This window comes from Amblyomma mixtum, chromosome 2, assembly GCF_055824585.1.
Source record: "Amblyomma mixtum isolate Tamu chromosome 2, ASM5582458v1, whole genome shotgun sequence".
Taxonomy (NCBI): Eukaryota; Metazoa; Arthropoda; class Arachnida; order Ixodida; family Ixodidae; genus Amblyomma; species Amblyomma mixtum.
Genome location: NC_143013.1, coordinates 34,333,771 through 34,352,185, shown reverse-complemented (window position 1 = coordinate 34,352,185; position 18,415 = coordinate 34,333,771). Strand labels below are relative to the sequence as shown.

At 50.0% G+C, this 18,415-nt stretch overlaps 1 protein-coding gene and 1 long non-coding RNA gene across 2 annotated transcripts in view; one reads left to right on the top strand and one right to left on the bottom strand.

Moving 5' to 3' along the window:
* The window catches only part of LOC149358920 (uncharacterized), a 52,946-nt gene that overhangs the window by 2,519 nt on the left and 32,012 nt on the right, over positions 1-18,415 (top strand). The window lies entirely within an intron of this gene.
* LOC149358922 (uncharacterized) lies at positions 1,567-15,429 on the bottom strand. The gene is made up of 3 exons (XM_089575279.1): positions 15,365-15,429; positions 10,768-12,777; positions 1,567-3,152 (listed from the first exon to the last, which is right to left on the bottom strand). The coding sequence occupies exons 1-3, from the start codon at positions 15,427-15,429 to the stop codon at positions 2,966-2,968; spliced, it is 2,262 nt and encodes a 753-aa protein (XP_089431405.1). The 3' UTR covers positions 1,567-2,965.

Genomic DNA, 18,415 nt, shown 5'->3' with positions numbered 1-18,415 from the left:
TGGTGTGGGGGCGCCTCTGGAGACTGCGTCGCCGTGAACAAAAGATGCTAATCTCCTTTGCCGAAGATTCTGATAGCGGCGCTTCTACCGCACTGCGCTCTCCCGTGGATCGGAGGCACAGCGAGCGGCGGCGGCGCCAACTGATCGCCCGCTTGCCCATGAGCAGCCCGACAAAGCGGGGGTGGACACGGCTGATTTGTCGTTCCCTCCTGAAGAATTCATCGGTGGCCGGCATAACGAAGGCGAAAACAAGATGCACTGTGCACTGTCTGCCTCCGTGTCGCTATCTGTCTAGAGATCAAAGAAACAGGCACCCATTTCAAGACGGCTTGAAACACATGCTCGCCGGTGCCGCTGTATGTCTGCAACAGGTCGGCCTTCAACAGAGCTAACGATGGCGTGGTTTGAAAACGGCATAAAGACGCGTGCCCGGACGCGGCATTTCGCAGATGTGACCCAAAGCGTGGAAGCGGAGCTGCTTTTACCCTTTTGGCTGAGCCCACCACGGCCCCTGGCGTGCGGCCATCACTCACGGTTCGAGGGAGTGATTTTCCAGGGGGGTGCAGCCGCCCCCCCTTGCCCCCCCCCTCCGGACGCCCATGTACATGGTGTGTGACCCAATACAGAGCGAGATGCGCATATCGGGATTGGTCCGATGCTTACCATCTATGCTGATATGTTCCGTTTTGAAAGCTGCAGGCCTATTTCGGTAAGGGTGGTCCCCAGACTTGCATGCTTTCTTTATTAGTGTGTCTTCCTCCAGATGCTGACGTCATCAGCATAGATCGTGAATCGACCCGCCGTGTCACGTTGAAGGTTCCCTGCTACTCTGCACATGGCCATGTTAAACAGCATGGGCCCCAAGATGGAACCCTGGGGAACTCCCCTACCAAGTAATAGGTGCTTGAGGTACAGTCTTTGTCAAAAGTAACCAGGCTGCATAGTTTGCTTCTAGCTCGTACTGTGTAGCCTTTACAGGTTCCCTGAAGATGAAATGGTCGTTAAAGGTAAGGTACGGGGGTCTTCTTAATTTCCAACAACTTTTGGTCTTTAGGAAAGTCACAAGGGCTTCACTATGCACGCTAGAAGCAAAACCATGCAGCCTGGTTACTTTTGACAAAGACGGTACATCCAGGCGCCATGCCATGTAAACGAACTGGTCGCGCTACGCGACGATGACGCAGTGCTTTAAAGCAATAGCCAGCGAAGCTGATCTGTTCCGGCCTGGGTTCGAAACCCACTTCGGAAGAAAGTTATATTTTTTTAGTGCGAGAGCACTGTTAGTCCCCTGCCCCACAAGATCAAATGGTGGGCGTGCAGCCTCTGAGATAGTCACGAAAGGAAAGGAAAGGCGCATAACTGACTCCCTAGGTCAGTGGGCACCTGATTGTCGTCATCCCGGCCGCGGCGGTTGAATTTGTTTGGAGGAGAAATTCTAGAGGCCCGTGTACTGTGCGATGTCAGTGCACGTTAAAGAACCCCAGGGGGTCGAAATTTCCGGAGCCCTCCACTACGGCGTCTCTCATAGCCTTAGTCGCTTTGGGACGTTAAACCACATAAACCATTATTATCATCAAAAACTTTATTAACCAACTGAGCAGTCTAGAGAAGGTAGGCTTACGGGCCCCCGCACGGCCCCACTGCACTCAAGCGTTTATGTTCCTGCGGTCCATAACGCTGGCAGCCCGGTCAGTAGCGATGGTCTGCAAAAAATCGTGCTTTCGCGCAATATTTCGTGCTTAGCAATGCTAAATCGCCAGCCATTTTTTTTCTACCTTTCCTGATGATGCAGGCACTGCCGATGATGTCATGATGTCACGTGGGGGTGTCAGTCCGTTAGTCGTGGACGGTCGGTCATATAATGCCTTCGCATTAAAATGCACATAACTGTAGCCCATGCACACGGACATACGTACTGGAGCCCCTGCGGTAATCAATTACAATACACAACGGGAAGATAATCTAAAAGGCAGTTCAACCACGTTCTGTTACGTTGCAATACACTGGTGGCCTGTGGGCCCACGAGCTCCTGGAACTGTCTGTGCCGCGAGTCCTAAGGGTACCTGCCTCATCGCAGAAACGGTGCTAAATACCACGAAACGCGTCGCCGAGATGCTGTAAACATCTTCACGAACGTATGATACACGGACGCGGCCGACCATGCCATGGTTCTGGCAGTGACCATATGGTCGTCACGAACGCCCAGTGGGCCCTTCTCAGCGGCTGGATCATCACTGTCAGTACTGAAGATACTGAAGAGAGGGCCATAGCCCTAGCCTTCACCCTATCCAAAGCTACCAATCATTTCGGACTCCAAGCGCGCAGTTCAAAATTACGCCTGGGGCCGCATGTCGAGGTATGCGGCCAGGATCCTCCGAGACCTCACCCCCTTCTCACACAGTCAGCATTGATTGAGCGCCCGATCACTCGTCTCTCCCATACAACGACTGCGCCCATAAGACCGCCTGAGAATTAGCTTACCGGGCAGCGGGAGATAGGGAAAGCGATTTACCTTTCACAGGTATGTATAGACCGTGTATAAAGAAATTACGCAAGCATACCGCCTCGCTCCCAAACTACAGCCCCAAATCCCTAACCATGCAAGGCCCAGGAATATGCCTGGCGCAGGTTGCAGACAAACGCATACCCTCACTCCACAATATGTTCGCATATTTGTCCAGATAGATACAATGACACATGCAAATTCTGTCCTCAGCCAGCCAACCTCACCCAGGTGGCGTTGAGTTGCTCAAATCTCTCAAAAAAGACAGCAATATTGAATACTTTTGGATGCCAAGTCCAAGCTTAGTCGTCCAAGCAGCGGCTTGGAGGGCCCAAGGGGCCCCGTCTGCCTGACCCCATCACCCTTCACCTCTGAATTTATGAATAAAATTTTCAACAACTCCGAATATAGCTACAGGAAACCGTGTATGTTCATCTTCTGTGGTGCCACACGGTCTCGTCATCAATCCTTGTAATCCTTGTGGTTGTAGTCCCAGATGTGTTTTCCGTAGCCTCCTTTACGGTCGGCCCAGACGACAACGGCTTTGACGTGAGGCCCGTCGGCCAGCTCCAGTCTTCCGGTGAAGTGTTGATCGTTGCCTTTCCTGTAGCCGAAGCGGTGGTGTCCAGGTGCGGGAACTTCCGCGAAGCTGCAAGAGCAGTATTAAAACAAAAATGGCTTCCCTCCGTATTGAGATATGTTTCCATGCCACACTTCGACACACATAAAGAAAAACGAAGAAAACATGCGTTTGCAAGCTTGCGATATCCCGAGTTCATGCCTTGATGTCTGTTCTATGCGTGCAGACCGGCGACAGTGGGTCGTTCAAGTTTTAGATATTGCCTTGACGGCCTGTAAACTTTGAACACTGAAGGAATGGCGAAAATACTCGTTTGCCGATGGCTCGCTTGCAAACGGCTTCAATGTAAGCCATCTTGCGGATGCGCTCTTATGCGCTCTTATATAGCGCGTCAGCTGTCGCTTGCATCGTGCCACTGTCACACGCTCCCTGTTAGCGAGAAAGAAGCTTGCTGACACGGAAGAAAAGTAGCGACAAAACACAACAAAAAATGCATAAGCAGACAAAACTAACAAAACAGTAAAAAAGGGGTGATGGATGGGGGGGGGGGGGGGGGGGGGACGAAGGTCATCGGCACGAGGCCAGCCAACCCACGGCTTATGCCGGCTTGCCTGAAAGCGGGGCCGATGGCGCCGCTCGTGGCACCGCGTGTAAAGAAAGCGTTTCTTCGAAAGTATCCAGGCAACGACTGCGACCGCTTGGAAGAGGCCAGATAAGTACCAGCAGGTGGGCACCCTAATCAAAACAGACGACGCTAAACAGTCGTCGCACTGGCGGCCGCGTGGAAGGGCTCTTAGAAGAACGTGGAAAGGAACAAAAAAAAATAAAAATCGGGGGAAAAGGCTATGAGATAAAGGGAGGAAGGGGTGAAGGTCGGCGGGGGTGTGGGGGATTCTTTTTTTTTTTTAAGTTGTAGGATCCGAAGCGGGGAGGGGTGGGGGCTAGTACAACGGACAAAGGCAGGTTTAGAGCAGAAAAGGCAGGGAAAGAAAAAAGAAGTGAGCAGATGGAGAGTGAGTGAGTAGAGTGAGTAGAAACTTTATTGATTTATAAGATTTAGCCTGCGGTGGAGGTCTTCTTCAAGTCTTCTCTTCAAGTCTTGAGGTTGCCTCCTTAGCCTTGGGTGGTCCCCTAGTCCAGGGCTCCACTGAGTCTGGCCACCTCGCTTGCGTGTGCTATGAGTGCCCTTTGGGCCTCTAGCTCGCAGCTGGTGAGCCGGCTCTCCCATTGCTCCGCACTTGGTGTGTCGTGTTTGTGGAACGATATGTTTCTGTCGCATTCCCATGTTATGTGGTATAGTGTTGGCCTCGCTTCGCACCAAGGGCATGTGGCGCGGTATTGTGTCGGGAACATCTTGCTTAGTATATATAAGTTGGGGAAGGAGCCTGTCTGTAGCTTCCGCCATTTTGCGGCTTCTTCCTTGCTTAGCTCTTTGTGTGGTGGGGGGTATTTGTATCTTAGCCCCCTGTATAAACTTAGTGTTTCAGAGTACCCAGCCCCTAGGCTAGTCCAGAGCTCCTCCGGGGCTTGTGACCCCCCAGCTCGGATAGTAAGCCCTCGAGCTAGTTCGTCCGCCCTTTCGTTGCCCCAGACCCCCGCGTGGCCTGGTATCCAAATTATGTTATGTTTCTCTCTCCTCCCCGAGGGTGTCCCCTCGCTGAGGATCCTGAGTGTCGTTTTGCCTACCCTTCCTTTTGTGTAGTTTCGACACGCTTCTTGTGAGTCTGTTAAAATATTCAAGGGTCTCCCCTTTCTATCCCCCTCCCTCATTGCTAGGGCTATCGCTATCTCCTCCGCCTCTGCTACATTTGATGCCCTGACCGTGAGGCTCGTTATGTGTTCTCCCTGGTGGTTGACGACTACCGCCACCATTTTATGTCCTCGTTCACCATAGTACGGGGAAGCGTCGGTGTATACCGTGCTGTCCCTGTGCCCTATTGTTTTTTCATAGTATTCTGCTCTGGCTCTCCTCCTGCTGGCATGGAGGTTTGGGTCCATGTTGCGGGGGATGGGTTGTACGCTTATGTTTCTTCTTAGTGCGTCTGGTATGTTTGCCCTGTTGTTGTGATGGTTCTCCGTCTCCCGACCCAACCTAGTCAGAAGTGCTCGTCCGGTTCTTGTGTCGCTGAGTCTTTGAAGTTGTGCCTTTATTTGGCATTCACTCAGCTCTTCAAAAGTGTTGTTTAGCCCTAGTTGCATTAGCTTCTCGTTGGACGTGTTCCTTGGTAGATGTAAGGCTATCTTGTACGCTTTGCGAAGGATAGCTTCTGCTTGCTCTCTTTCAGCTTTGATGGTTACGTGGTATGGTAGTGAGTATGTTATTCGACTGACTATCAGGCTGTTCACCAGTCTGATTGTGTCTTCTTCCTTCATGCCATGCCTTTTGCTGGCGACTCTATTTATCATTCGGCCTACTTGCTCCGCCTCTTTGCGTAGCAGGCTGAGTGTGTGGCTGCATTTCCTGCTACCTTGCAGCCACATACCGAGTATTCTTATCATTCTTTGTTCCGGTATGTTCTGCCCTTCTAGTTTCACCTCGAGGTTAGCCTCTGTAGGGTGCCTTCCTACTCTGAGAAGTTCGGACTTTTCGGTGGAACACCTTAGTCCCCTCTTCTTCATGTATCCTTCAATGCAGGTGGCTGCCGCTTGTAGACTTTCTTCTTTGCTTCCTAGCGAGCCTTCGCTGGTCCATATGGTGATGTCATCCGCATAAATTGCGTGTCTGATTCCTTGTATCTGGCTGAGCTCTTTGGCTAGGATGATCATTGATATGTTGAAGAGCACTGGTGATATCACTGAGCCCTGTGGAGTTCCCCTGCATGGTGTTTGAAAGACCTCGCTTCGTAGGTCTCCCAAACCCACGGTTGCAGTTCTGTTTGTGAGGAAGCTTCTCACGTAGTCGTGTGTTTTCTTTCCGCAGTTGGTGGCGTTGATGCCTTCCATGATTGCTGCGTGGGATACGTTGTCGAAGGCCCCTTTGATGTCCACGGCCATGACTACGTTTTCCCCTTTGCTTGGCATTGTTTCTAGTACTTCTTCTTTGAGCTGAAGCAGCACGTCTTGGGTCGATAGATGTTCCCTGAAGCCGAACATGGTGTTGGGGTACCATCCTCCGTCTTCTAGGTGTCTTTGTATTCTTTTAGTGATGATTCTTTCGAAAAGCTTGCCCAGACACGATGTTAGCGAGATAGGTCTGAGATTTTCTATCTGCAGTTTTTTGCCTGGTTTGGGTATCATAACGACTTCCGCGTGTTTCCACTCTTTCGGAACCGTTCCCTCTTCCCAGAGTTTGTTTAAGTATTTTGTGAGCTGTTCTACCGCTTCATCGCTGAGATTTCTTGTCAACGAGTTCTGGATCTTGTCCGCCCCCGCTGCCGTGTTCTTTGTCGTTGCCCTTATGGCTTGAATAACTTCTTCTCTTGTTATCGGTTTGTCCATGTCCTGGTTTTCTTTCCCTTGGTATTCTCCTTGGTAGGCTTTCACCTGTTCTTTTCCGTAGCATTTCTCTTTTACTGCTTGGATTAGCTGCTCCTCCGTCCCTTCGTATTGGTGGATCAGTCTTTGTATCGATTTGTTACTTTCTGCTTTGTTCTTCGATGGGTCCATGAGCTTCCTTAGTATTTGCCACGTTCTGGCCGTGCCTAGGGTGCCATTCAGTGTTGTGCTGAATTGTTGCCATCCCTGTCTAGCCAGTTGTGTTGCGTATTCTTCCGCTCGCTGGGTGATTTCTGCTATCTTCTTTTTTAGTTTCCTGTTAAGCTTCTGTTTCTTCCAGCGTTTGGTCAGGCTTTTCCTTGCCTCCCATAGGCCGAGGAGTCGTTTGTCTATCTCTGGTGCCTGTTCTGTGCGGTTAATTTCTTTGGTATATGTATCTCTTATTTGTTTAAGTTGTTGGCTCCATTCTTCTAAAGACGTGATGTCGCCTTTGATGCTTTTGCAGTGGGTGCGGAAAGCGTCCCAGTCTGTCAGTCTTGTCTTGCCTATTTTCCTTCTGATGCTTTCGGCTTCAATGGCCACTCTGATTATAAAGTGGTCGCTGCCTAGGTTCTCCTGTGTGTTTTCCCACTCTGCTTGTTTAGCTCCTCTGACAAAGGTTAGGTCGGGACACGTGTCTACGCTTACGCTGTTGCCTTGCCTTGTGGGTTGGCTCTCATCCGTAAGTAGCTCGCAGCCTGTGTTTTCTGCTGCTGTACATATGCTCCGCCCTTTTATGTCCTCTTTTTTGCTGCCCCATTGCGGGCTTTTCGCGTTGAAGTCTCCTGCTATAACTAGGGTGTTCTGCCCTGCAAGTTTCTTTGCCTCCGCGAAAAGCTTGATGAAGTCTCCCCTGTTTTTTGGTGGGCTATATATGTTTATAACAAAGGTGCTTTTTGCTTTCCTTTTCCTTTTGGGAATTATTTCAGTTATCACGTGTTCTAGCTGTGTGTCTGCTATTTCCCCGTGATTTATTGCTGTTATTTTGTCGCTAATGAGTGTTGCTGTTTTCCCTTTTTCCTGGCATGAGTAGCCTCTTAGGGTTGGGGTACAGTTTGTTTCTTGTAATAAGATTAGGTCTGGTGGGGTTCCCCTAGTGCTAATGAATTGCTGCAGGAGCCCCTGCTTGCGCCTGTAGCCCCTGCAGTTCCATTGCCAAATCTCTAGTTGTTGTCCTCCTGCCATGTTGCTGTGTTGCAGCTACTATTGTTCCCTTGGGTTTCTGTACCGAACCTCCGCTCATTAAAGAGGCGGTCTCTGGCGTCGTTTACTGTTCTCTGTGTTGTTTGATTTTTAACGTAATTACGGAAGCTCTGGTCTTGCAAAGCTATCTTCTGGCTTAGTTGTTGCATTTGTTGTTGCATTTGCAGCATGAGTGTTTTTAGGTCTTCCCCTGCCGTGTTTGTCTCCCCCATGTTTTGTAGGTTCTCTATAGTTTGTGGTGGTGGTGTTGGCGTTCTCACTGGTGAGAAACCTGTTCTCCGTATCTCCTGTAGTTCTGCGATTAAGTCGCTGATCTGCTTTCTTAGCTGCCTATTCTCCTTTCTTATGTTGTTGATTTCTGCTCTTAGGCTTTCGTTTTCTGCCTTTGTGTCTGTTGTGTTGTTTTCCTCGTGCGGAGCAAAAAGTATTTTGGGAGAGCCGCCTCCCCAGCTTACCTTAACTCCGCCGCTTTTCTTCTGCTGCGTTTGCTGCTGGCTGGCCGTGGTCTGGCTCGCCTCGCCTCGTCCCCGGCTCTGGCTCCGGTCCCGGCTGCGGCTGTTGCTGCGTCCCCTGGACTCGCTTCCGTAGTCAGGTTGTTTCTCCTGGTCCTTGTTCCGGAACCAGCGTGGTCGTCGTCCTCCATTTCTGCCTTGGCTGCGGCCGCGTTGCTGCTGACCCCAGGCTCGTAGCTCTCCGAATGATTTTAGTCGCTGTGTGCATTCCCTTGCTCCTGTGACGTGGGAGCCCTTGCACACGAGGCACTTCGGTACGCATTGGTGTTGCGTCTCCGGATTTGCTTGGCCGCATTGCCTGCACGCCTTGCTTTCCGGGTTTGGGCATACATCTGCTCGATGCCCTTGCTGGTAGCAGTTGTAGCATATCTGCCTCGTTGGTCTATATGGGTGGCACCACATCTCTCCCCCGTAGAGCAGGACTTGCTTGGGAAGGATTGGGCCGCTGAAGGTAATGACTGCTGTGCTGGATCTCCCTAGCATTCGTGCCGCCAAAATCTTCACTCCGTGCGTTCTTGTCCTTAGGTTGGCCTTTAATTCTTCTTCTGGGGTTCCCGGGTCTACCCCGTGGATGACTCCCCGTAGCGTTCCCTCCGGCGCCGCCACGTGTGCCGTGACTTGGTAGCTTCTTCCACCGAAGTTGAGCTGCGCTATGTTTCTGACTTGTTTGGCTGTCTCTTCCTTATTCGTGCTGACGATTATGATGTTTGAGCCGTTGCGCAGCCGGATTATAAGGTCTTCTGCCTTGCATCCATGCCCGGTGGCTGCAACCACCGCTCGCGCCACTTGGTGTGTTTGCAGCTCTCGCACTGCTAGTCCCTTTGGCCTCAGGATCACCTTTAAATCTTCTTTCGGTAGGGGAGGGAGTCTCCTCTTCGGCGCTCCTTCCCTCTCGCCTTGCTTGATTGTGCTTTGTTTGTCGTCTATACTTTTCCCTCCGCTTGAGGGGCTCGGATCCCCCGTCACGTGGCCTGCCGTCGCTTCCTGGCTCTTCCGTATTTTCTTGTGCCGCCGTTGCGACATGGCTACTGTCCAGTCTGAGTCCGAATCGTATTTGCGACTCGCCTGCGCTGTTTTTGTTAGGGTGCTGCCTCCCGGGATTTGGGTGTTCACCGTCGGGCCCTGTACGTGGGATCCCCCGGCGGTGGCGTCTCGTTGGTCTTCCTCCATTCTTTCTTGGGTCTCCATAATTCGGTTTGCCAAAAATTCATGTCTGGCATGGATGTCTTGCGTCTGGGCCATCTTTCCGCTGCCTCCGTCGCCTGCCGAGGTCGAGGAGTCCGCGGAAGTTCCCGCCCGTGAAGCCTAGTCGCTAGGCCTAGCGTTGGCTTAGCTCATTCGTCCACGTGGTTGATCTTCAAGACCGGATAAATCCAAAAATATTGGGCCCACCGGTTTGAAAATGGTGTCCTCGTGGTCCGCTTCTCTTCCTGCGTCGCCTCCCACCAAAATTTTGGCAGTTCCGCTGAGTTGACCGGGCCAAAAAGCCCAAAAACTGCGGAGCGCATGTGGCGTACGTCCGCTCGTAGTGAAAGAGTTTCTGCCGATGCTCTCCGAATTTCAGCGTTTGGGAAACAGCTTGGCTTCCCTGAAGGAACCAAGCCGACGTCCGAAACGCTGGGTTTCTCCTCGTGAGGCTTTGGTCGAGCTATCGTTCATTTCTGTCTAGTTTGCTACCCAACTAGGCAGATTTCTGTTAAAATGATCACACTCAAATCTCCGCATTTCATATTTTTCTCGCGTGTTCACGAAGCCGGTCGTTCACACACATGATGGTTAAGAGTTAACCAATATTAATAATTGCGAAGTAACTGACTTCTCGTTGTACACCTCAACCGCGCCGAGGGAAATGGAATGGAGGGGGAATTGAAAAAAGGAAGAAACGTACGCTGTAGTTGAAGGCTGCGGATTAATTTCGACCACGTGGGGTTTTTTAACGTACACTGACATCGCACAAGAAGATTTTGCGCAACTTGAAGGCATATCGTAAATTGCCGTATCGTAAAAGCCTTGTCCGTCGCTTTCATTTAGCGCGCCAATCGTCACTTGGCGATGAATGGTTTATTCGGGTTTAACGTCCCAAAGCAACTCAGGCTATGAGGGACGCCGTAGTGAAGGGCTCCGGATATTTCGACCACCTGGCGTTCTTTAACGTGCACTGACATCGCACAGTACACGGGCCTCTAGAATTTCGCCTCCATCGAAATTCGGCCGCCGCGGCCAGGATCGAACCCGCGTCTTTCGGGTGAGCAGCCGAGCGCCGTAGCCACTAAGCCACCACGGCGGGGCACTTGGCGATGAATACAGCATAGTTTCCCATGCGGTACTCGCTGAGCGGACGCTGTCTTGCTTCGAATGTACCCCGCCGAATTCATACTCTGAGCAAGTGCTGCGCGCTCCTGTATCATGGGCTTCATTACAAAACAGTAAAATACAAACTTCCCGCAGCATTTACTCGGCTCTTTGTGCGCAAACTTTAGGTGAACATGCATTACCTGAAAAATCCGCTGGTTATCCTGCCACCCTTGTCTCGCCGATCACTCGAAGCCTCTTGGACTTCATCAAGGACACTGTCGCTGGCGCGAATCACTTGGACTTCCGGAGACATTGCGGCTAGCTCTGACGCAGCTTCCGGTGTTGGGTCAGTAGGCGGCGACTGTATTTCTCGAGGGCTGCGGTCCGGTTTTTCTTCTGCGGCTGTCGAGTTCGTTGCATTTTGAGTCGGGTCGGTGGTCGAAAGGCTGGTGTCATCATGAATCAAGAGCTTGAAGCCTTCCTCCGAGTCACTCAGCAAATGGGAACGCGTTGCACTTGGGGCGCCCGAGTCTTCTACACCCGGATTGTCGTTAGCGGAAGTAGTGTTAAGACGTACGGCTTCGCCAATAGATTTCTGAGCTTCCATATCGCTTTTCGCTTCTTCTCGAGTGGTGTTGGCATCCGTCTTAGGCAGTCTTTGTCTTTCTGAAGACACGTCTGGTCCTACGGCATCACGATGGTCACGACCCGTTTCACGCGATACCTCGTCGCTGAAGTCTTCTAGGGACTCACCCGAGTAGTAATCATCGTGGTATTCCGGTGAGTAGTCGTAGTAGTCTTCGCGTGATTCGCGGCTCGCCGGGTACGGACGGTGGAGATGGCGGCTACTTCTGGTGGTCGGCTGGCTGAAATGCGAACCCCGCTCATCGCTCCCGGTGCCGGGGTTTAACCCGTAAATTCTCGGCCGAACCACGGATGACTCAGTCATGTGGTCTTCCTGCCGCTGTCGCTGTGAAGGCCGCTCAACGTTGACCGTGGCATTTTCGCACCTCCCACTGAAGCGCCAAACTTCGGCGGAACGGCACTTGCCTGGAGCGCTAGTCCAGTTTTGGACGCTGGCTGGCTGGCGACTTTTCGGTTGGAACAGGTTTAGTTTGGGCCGTTTTTTGCGGCGCCTGAGTCTCTTAGGCTTGGAGCTGTTGGATGATGCCTGTGGCGTCAATGCGGCGTCGTTCTTTGCGTTGTTGACCCGGTCAAGCGAGTGCGTGTTCGTGGGCTCAGTGCTAACTGCTCTTGACCTGAGAAGGTCGACAGGCTGCGGCTGTGTGGGTGGTTTAGTGGTCCTCAGCCTAACGCGGAGACGTCTTCGCTTCTTCGGGGGTGTCACAGCGGGATTTGGTGAAGTGTGCGTGTTCTCTATAACCCTTACGCTGGGCTTTACGGGTGCGGCTTGAGAGCCGTGTGTCTTTGATTGGTTTAGATGTGACGGGCTCGTGAACAGGTTCACAGCACTTTCATTCAAGGTTGACTGACTAGTTAGACCTGAATTGATATCCACGGACGCAGAGCTAGAAGTTGTAAGGCCAGTGTCGTTCGTGAGCACAGCGGCATCTCCTGATTTCCTAATTTTGGATAGTCCACTGCCGACTGGCGGATATGTTCCTTTTTCGCACGACGGCTTGGCTGTAGACGTGGGCTGACGCTCGTGAGGGAAGGAACTGACAGAAGGAGGGCTTGTCGTGCCCTTGCTCTTGCCGAATTTAAGAGTCGTGTCAGGCTTGCGAGGTTTCGTTTTAAGCGCAGCTCTACCTGTGGCATTCGTGGGCTTTAGTTGTTTGTTCAAAGCGTCGACAAACCGATCAGCTTCCGCGAGTAGCGTCTTCCAGGTCGCACTGTCATGGTGCGGAGGTTTGCCGGGCGTAGCCGCCTTACTGCTGCCATGCCATCTCTGTAACGTGGAGCGGTCACCATCATAATTTTCTACACTTTTAGGTTTGTGTCTGACCTTATCGCCAAGGGGCTGCACGTGTAGGTTCCAACCCAGTTTGCTGCTGACGTCGGCCGCTGCAGTTTTTCTAGCTCTTTCAGCGTATTCGTTAACGGACGCCGCTTGCCACTCTTCGAGGGGAAACGACTGTATCGCAGTCAGCACCGTGCAGATCGCAGACAACTGTAAACGATGAACGTGCAGTAAACATAGTGTCACTGGCGAAATTTGTAGTCGTGAGCGATATGGGAGGGAACGAACTCTGCACAAGTTACGAATTTATTGGTTACTCCTCCACTAAATTTCAGACTGAATTTTCTGGATATTACATGCCAAGCGAAAAACTAGTTATAAGACAGATCAAATGGTGCTTGTCACTCATAATTAAGGAGGGAGTCATCAATAAATTAATGCTCAAACATGGTCCCCTCTCATACTACTTGCGGCTCTACAGCTGGTTACAAAAATTTGCCCGGCTCAGTAGCTGCGAAAAAAAATTAATTAATTGGGGAGAGGGGGGAGGGGGTACACCACTTTGCTATGTGAACATGAGAGGAATATGTAGCCCTCTGCAAGTGTAATTGCATGTCCGACAAATATGCATGTTACGTTTTCTTGAACGCCATTCTTGCTTCGCAAGGAGCTGATGGCATATTCCAAGTATGATGTCGCCGTGACGTCATTGCTTATCTCTCATCTAAAATAAAATTATCAGTAGAAAGACGTCGGTGCTATCAGTGCTCACTATAGCAGCTTTAAGAAGTGACAGATGATTACGGTAGTCGGTAATGTGAAATGGAGCACAGCTCTCCACACGCCACCTGCCACCGCTGGCAAGCCTCGAGAAAGCCAGTTAGTTTTGCAATAAGAAACACCAACTGTTATTTTCTACGGACATGGACAGAATTCTCTAGAAAGCGCCACGTTGAGTGAAAATTGCAGCATCGAAATACCAGGATTTGTCATGTAAGCATTCGGGGAATCGGGAATCACATTTCTTTTTTTCATAACATGCGCATGACGATAGTAACACAGAACAAGATATTAGTATTACAGTGAAAAAAAAAAAAAACCTGTCACATGTCCAACGATCTTGGACAAAAATTTTGAATATTGGAAAGCTGCAAGGTACTGGTATAGAAATACTGAAAGTAATGGTCCATTCTTCCGATATGTAGCAAAATCTTTCTTTTATAGCGTTTCGATCGCTCGCATCGAGCAGTTAAGACTGCGATAGAAAACTAACGGGGAACTATTTTGACGATAGCAAACGTTAATAGCAAAAAAATTCAATCCTGCCGACGGCAGATCTGCAGATATATTGATTGTTATAGCGAAATCTTATAATATATGAAAAAATTGCGCTCATAAGCTTTGTCACGTTCAAAATTGCTTTTGTCCAGAATTGTTGGGCATAGACTATGCCGAAGAACATGCTGATAAGTTCAGAGTCATGAGGAATATGATTGCATTCACTAGATGAAAAAAAAAAAAACAATTTGCGATATGAAGTGCCGACTATGTTTGAAACAAAAAAAAACTAAAAAAAACCCACTGAACGTCACACGTATGGAAGATTCTTAGAAGCAGCTGCGAGTTACAAATGCATGCACATAGAGAAAGCGAGCATATGAACTACTAGGCATTTCCAACATACGAACCTTAATGAAGTTTTTTGTTTATTCAATCCGCAAAGTGTAAGAGAGAGAGACATGAATAGCACGTGCTTATAGCGAAGAGGCTGATACCTATAAGCCGCAGTGCGGCTCCCACGTGGCATGGCTTGCACTGTCTTGTTCTATCCAGAGTTCGCCTCGACCCAAAGCATAGCAAGCTGTTGTCTCAGTCACTGAGGCGACTGAGCCGCGCCCGTGCAAAGTAGGCTACAGAGTCTCTGGAAACCCTTTTCAGTGACTCTGGTGAGTGATTCTGTTCCAAATGGTCCCTGACTGCACACGAAGAGAAGGCTATAGAGGCCTCGTAGTCCCGTGGCCTGCAGATAAGTATCAAATGACCCTATCCGTAGCGAAGAATTTGCCACGACCTCTTTTCACTGCTTAAAAGCGGTGAATCCGATCTATAAGGCTAGCTAGAGCTACGAGCTTGCAACGTCTTCCACACTCCATACGTGTGTGGCCACGGCTCGCTAGCGCGTGAGAGCATCACGATAGCTGTGGAATCAATCACGCCGCGTTCGCTACTACTCCAATGCAAGCAGTGATGGACTGTCGAACCTGGCGACTATCACCACGAGATTAAAAAAAAAACAGGAACGTCGTGCGTGTACATACCAGCATGGCGAACACTTGCGGTACCGCGTGACCTGTCCCAGCTATGCACCGACGTGTCCTGTGGTACGGGAGACAGCCTCAGCGTGTCGGCGTCCCCACAGCACGTCTCGGCTGGCCCGTTTCCTCGTCCGACTTGCCAGGAAGCCCAGTGCGCCCGACACACGCTGGCTGGCGTCACCGTTCGCGCCTCTTTTGTCGTGGAGAAGGCGACGCCACCGGTACGTGACGGAGGGATTACTACTGGCCGAGCTGTGTTGGGCTTCGGCCGGTTCTTGGCCTGCCCACCGGTGACAATAGAAATCGGCGGACGGCGGCCACTGACACGTACGCCACTCGAAGAAAAGAGAAACAAGAGGGGCTAGCGGTCATTCTCTGACGCTGTGTGCAGCATGTCCGCGCGACGAACGTAGGGAAACGCTGCGCGGTGTTGTCACCGTTTCCCTCGTTGAGCGGAACTAATTAAAGGCCTGGAAAGTTGCTCCCCTTTTTTTATTGATGCCGAAATGCATTCAAGGGCTCGCACTCCAGATTATCGTGGACCCGGTTTGCATTTCGCACTCGAGCTCATCTGGATTGCGGTCCAGGTTCAAGTTCCTGTGGAATAAGTAAAGTACCAGCCACATCTTTATCACTGTGTACTCATGGCCCCATAGGCAGGAAGATAGGTTACAGATAGATGTCCCATTGGTGAAAACTACAAATAATAATAAAAAATACATCCCCTATGCTCCTTGGTTTCTGTGACTGTTGGCTTCCGTCATGTATCCCATAACGAGCACCTTTTTCCATTCCCCTGCCTGCTGAATAGTTTATGGACAGGTTATGAATACGTTATACACGAGCTTCTTGGGCGTTCAGTTGCGCCCAGTGTTTAGCATTAAAAAAAATATATATTTTGTGCGGAGAGTATTGAACGACGCCACTTTCCGAGCTTGTCTCGCCATCGTGGATAGTGTAATCCTGCCTTTTGATGGGCAGGCGAGCACTGTGGAATCATAGCAACTTTGCTCAATGTATACTGTGTCTTCCACGTTACTGAGGACTGCGCACGCGCACTCCGCGTCAACTGACACTGTGTTGGGAAGTCTGTGACCAAGTTTTCCAAAACGTAGCAATGGCAGACAAAAAAAAAAAACTGCTATACTATATCTATGGAATGTAGGTATGGATCAATAATGTTCCAACTGTTCATACCTTTCATGTTTATTAAACTTCTCGCCAAGGTTACAAAACTGTATTTTTTGTGCAGACTCTGCCTTGGATTTAAAAACACGCTTCGATTCCCTCAACCGAACATGGGTGAACTGATGTCTTTAAACTTGCTCGCAACACATGCAGCTGCTTGCGAACCAGTGCACGAAGATCATAATTGAACCATGGCTTGCCATGAGTTCATCATGACCTTGTAGTATGTATGATTTCGTCAAATTGGCAAAGCACGTACGTTAAGTGTGTATGAAAAAAAAATACTGTTAGGCGAGCCTTGATGGATAGTTTTAATCTGTTAGCAGCCAAACGTTCCTTATATCCGTGGTTGACTCACTAAAGTTCGTTGCAGCCGACGTGTTAGTGGTACACTTAGAATCGTTATATCCGAGGTCAACAACTGCTTGTTATACGAGGTCCAGACGCGAAAGTTTGTTATATCCTAGATGGCATACTTAGGTTCTTTGTGTCCGAGGTAATACACGAAAGCTCGTTATATTCGAGGTGGCATAATGAGTTTCTTTATACCCGAGGTTAACACACGAAATGTGTCCGAGGTGGCATACTAATTAAGGCTCGTTGTATATCCAAGTTAGTTTGTATAGGTCACACACCTTATGTAACGCACATTAGTTCTTAGCGGCCGCCTTTCGATGCCGGCGAAACACAAAATGCACCCGTGTGCTAGCTGATGATTTGTGTTGAATTTCGATATGTTTTAGCTGCCGCTAAGCTAATCGGTAAAGTGGCGATAGATACCTTTGACTAGCTGTTCGAGACACTGATTGAACCGCAAGTCATGCGCTCCGTGTTGGCATTTCTTTTCATCGCGAGAGCAGCTTCACAGTCACCTAATTGATACTCTTATTTCCGTTCTCGGTGTACGCCGTATCGTTATTTTAGCGTGTGCTTTACAAACGGGCTATACTACGCAAGGATAATTTCGTGACACATATACCGGGTTTCAGCGAATTTTAAAAATTCGCGAAAATATTGGGTTCAATATAGCAAAAAATACGTACATTACCACACACTCTGCCCCGGCGGACACAATATGCTGCAAAACCCCTCTAATTATCCAGGTAATTAACAAAAACACACTAATTAACTTTTTAATTATCGTAGCTGGGTGGTAGTCCCAATTGGGAGTTTGATGCCATGAACAAGACAATGTTATATAAGTTTTTGAAACGAAGAAAAACTCAATTTCTAGAGCCCTGCAGCGCGAAGAAATACGACGCTTTTTCCCGCACGCGACCGAAACTGAGCGCACGAGGAGCGCCGGAAGTATGGCGTAAGCGAAGCGTCTGCCGGTGACGTGTCGTAATGAATGCAGCAGCCAATACGAAACGCGTGTGCTAACCTTCCTCGCTAGAGAACCTCGGCGCTCAGCTTGGACCGCGGCCGGCGTTATCTCCGAGCGACGAAACAGTCGGTAACGCCGATTTGGGACATCCGGGTGCATTTAAAAGTGCCTTGTCATTGAACTCGGCGTAGGACAATTTTATATCGTATGCTCGGGCGAGTACTTCGCGCAGACATGGTCACTCGGTTGCAATATCCTGTCTGCTTTGGGGATTGAGGGGGCCAAAGTTCTAGGCGAGCTGGCTCCGAGGCAGTTTTAAAACGTGACACTTGGTCCGGACAACTCTGGTAGCTCGATCTGCAGTTGGGTACGAAGCATAAACGGCTTCTGGACCCCGCTGGACCCCTCAGGAGTGACACAGCAACAACCAACACATCACAGCCAGGGTTGCCGTTGGTGGCTACTTTGCGCCAAACTGGCTACTTTTCGACCCCGTCTGGCGATGAAAATTTGGCTCCTTGGCTACTTTCTGGCTACTTTGAACTTCTATTTTGGCGCATTTACTAGCCATTTTTTTTTTGCAATTGCATATACAATAGCAAGCAAGAACAGAAAAGAATTATTTCCAAGCTTTGCTGTCCTCATCGCTGTCCTGGTCGCCTTGATGCGCGCGCGCGTCCTCGACGCATATATTCCTCCAACGAACTGGAGTCTGAAATACGCCAGCAGCAGAGAATTAGCGGTGCACTTGATCGCGCATCATGTTTGACTTTCCGGCACGCAGCGGCATCGTACAAGGACACTTGCGGTGAATGCCCTTTTCAACACCTGGCGCAAGGAGCACTGAAAATTTTGACCCTTCCAATTTCTAATGCTGATGCAGAGCGCGTGTTCTCTTGCGTGAACTTGACGAAAACAGAGATCCGTAACAAGATGTAGCTGGATTTGCTTATGGCAATTCTGCGAATCAAATTCGGGCTACGACTCCAAGAAAAAGCAGCATCATCGTTTAACGTTCCTGCTGAGTTGTTGAATAGAATGTGGCAAAATTACTCCGGCAAGAACACTATCTACTCTAGATAAACTACGCGGACTGA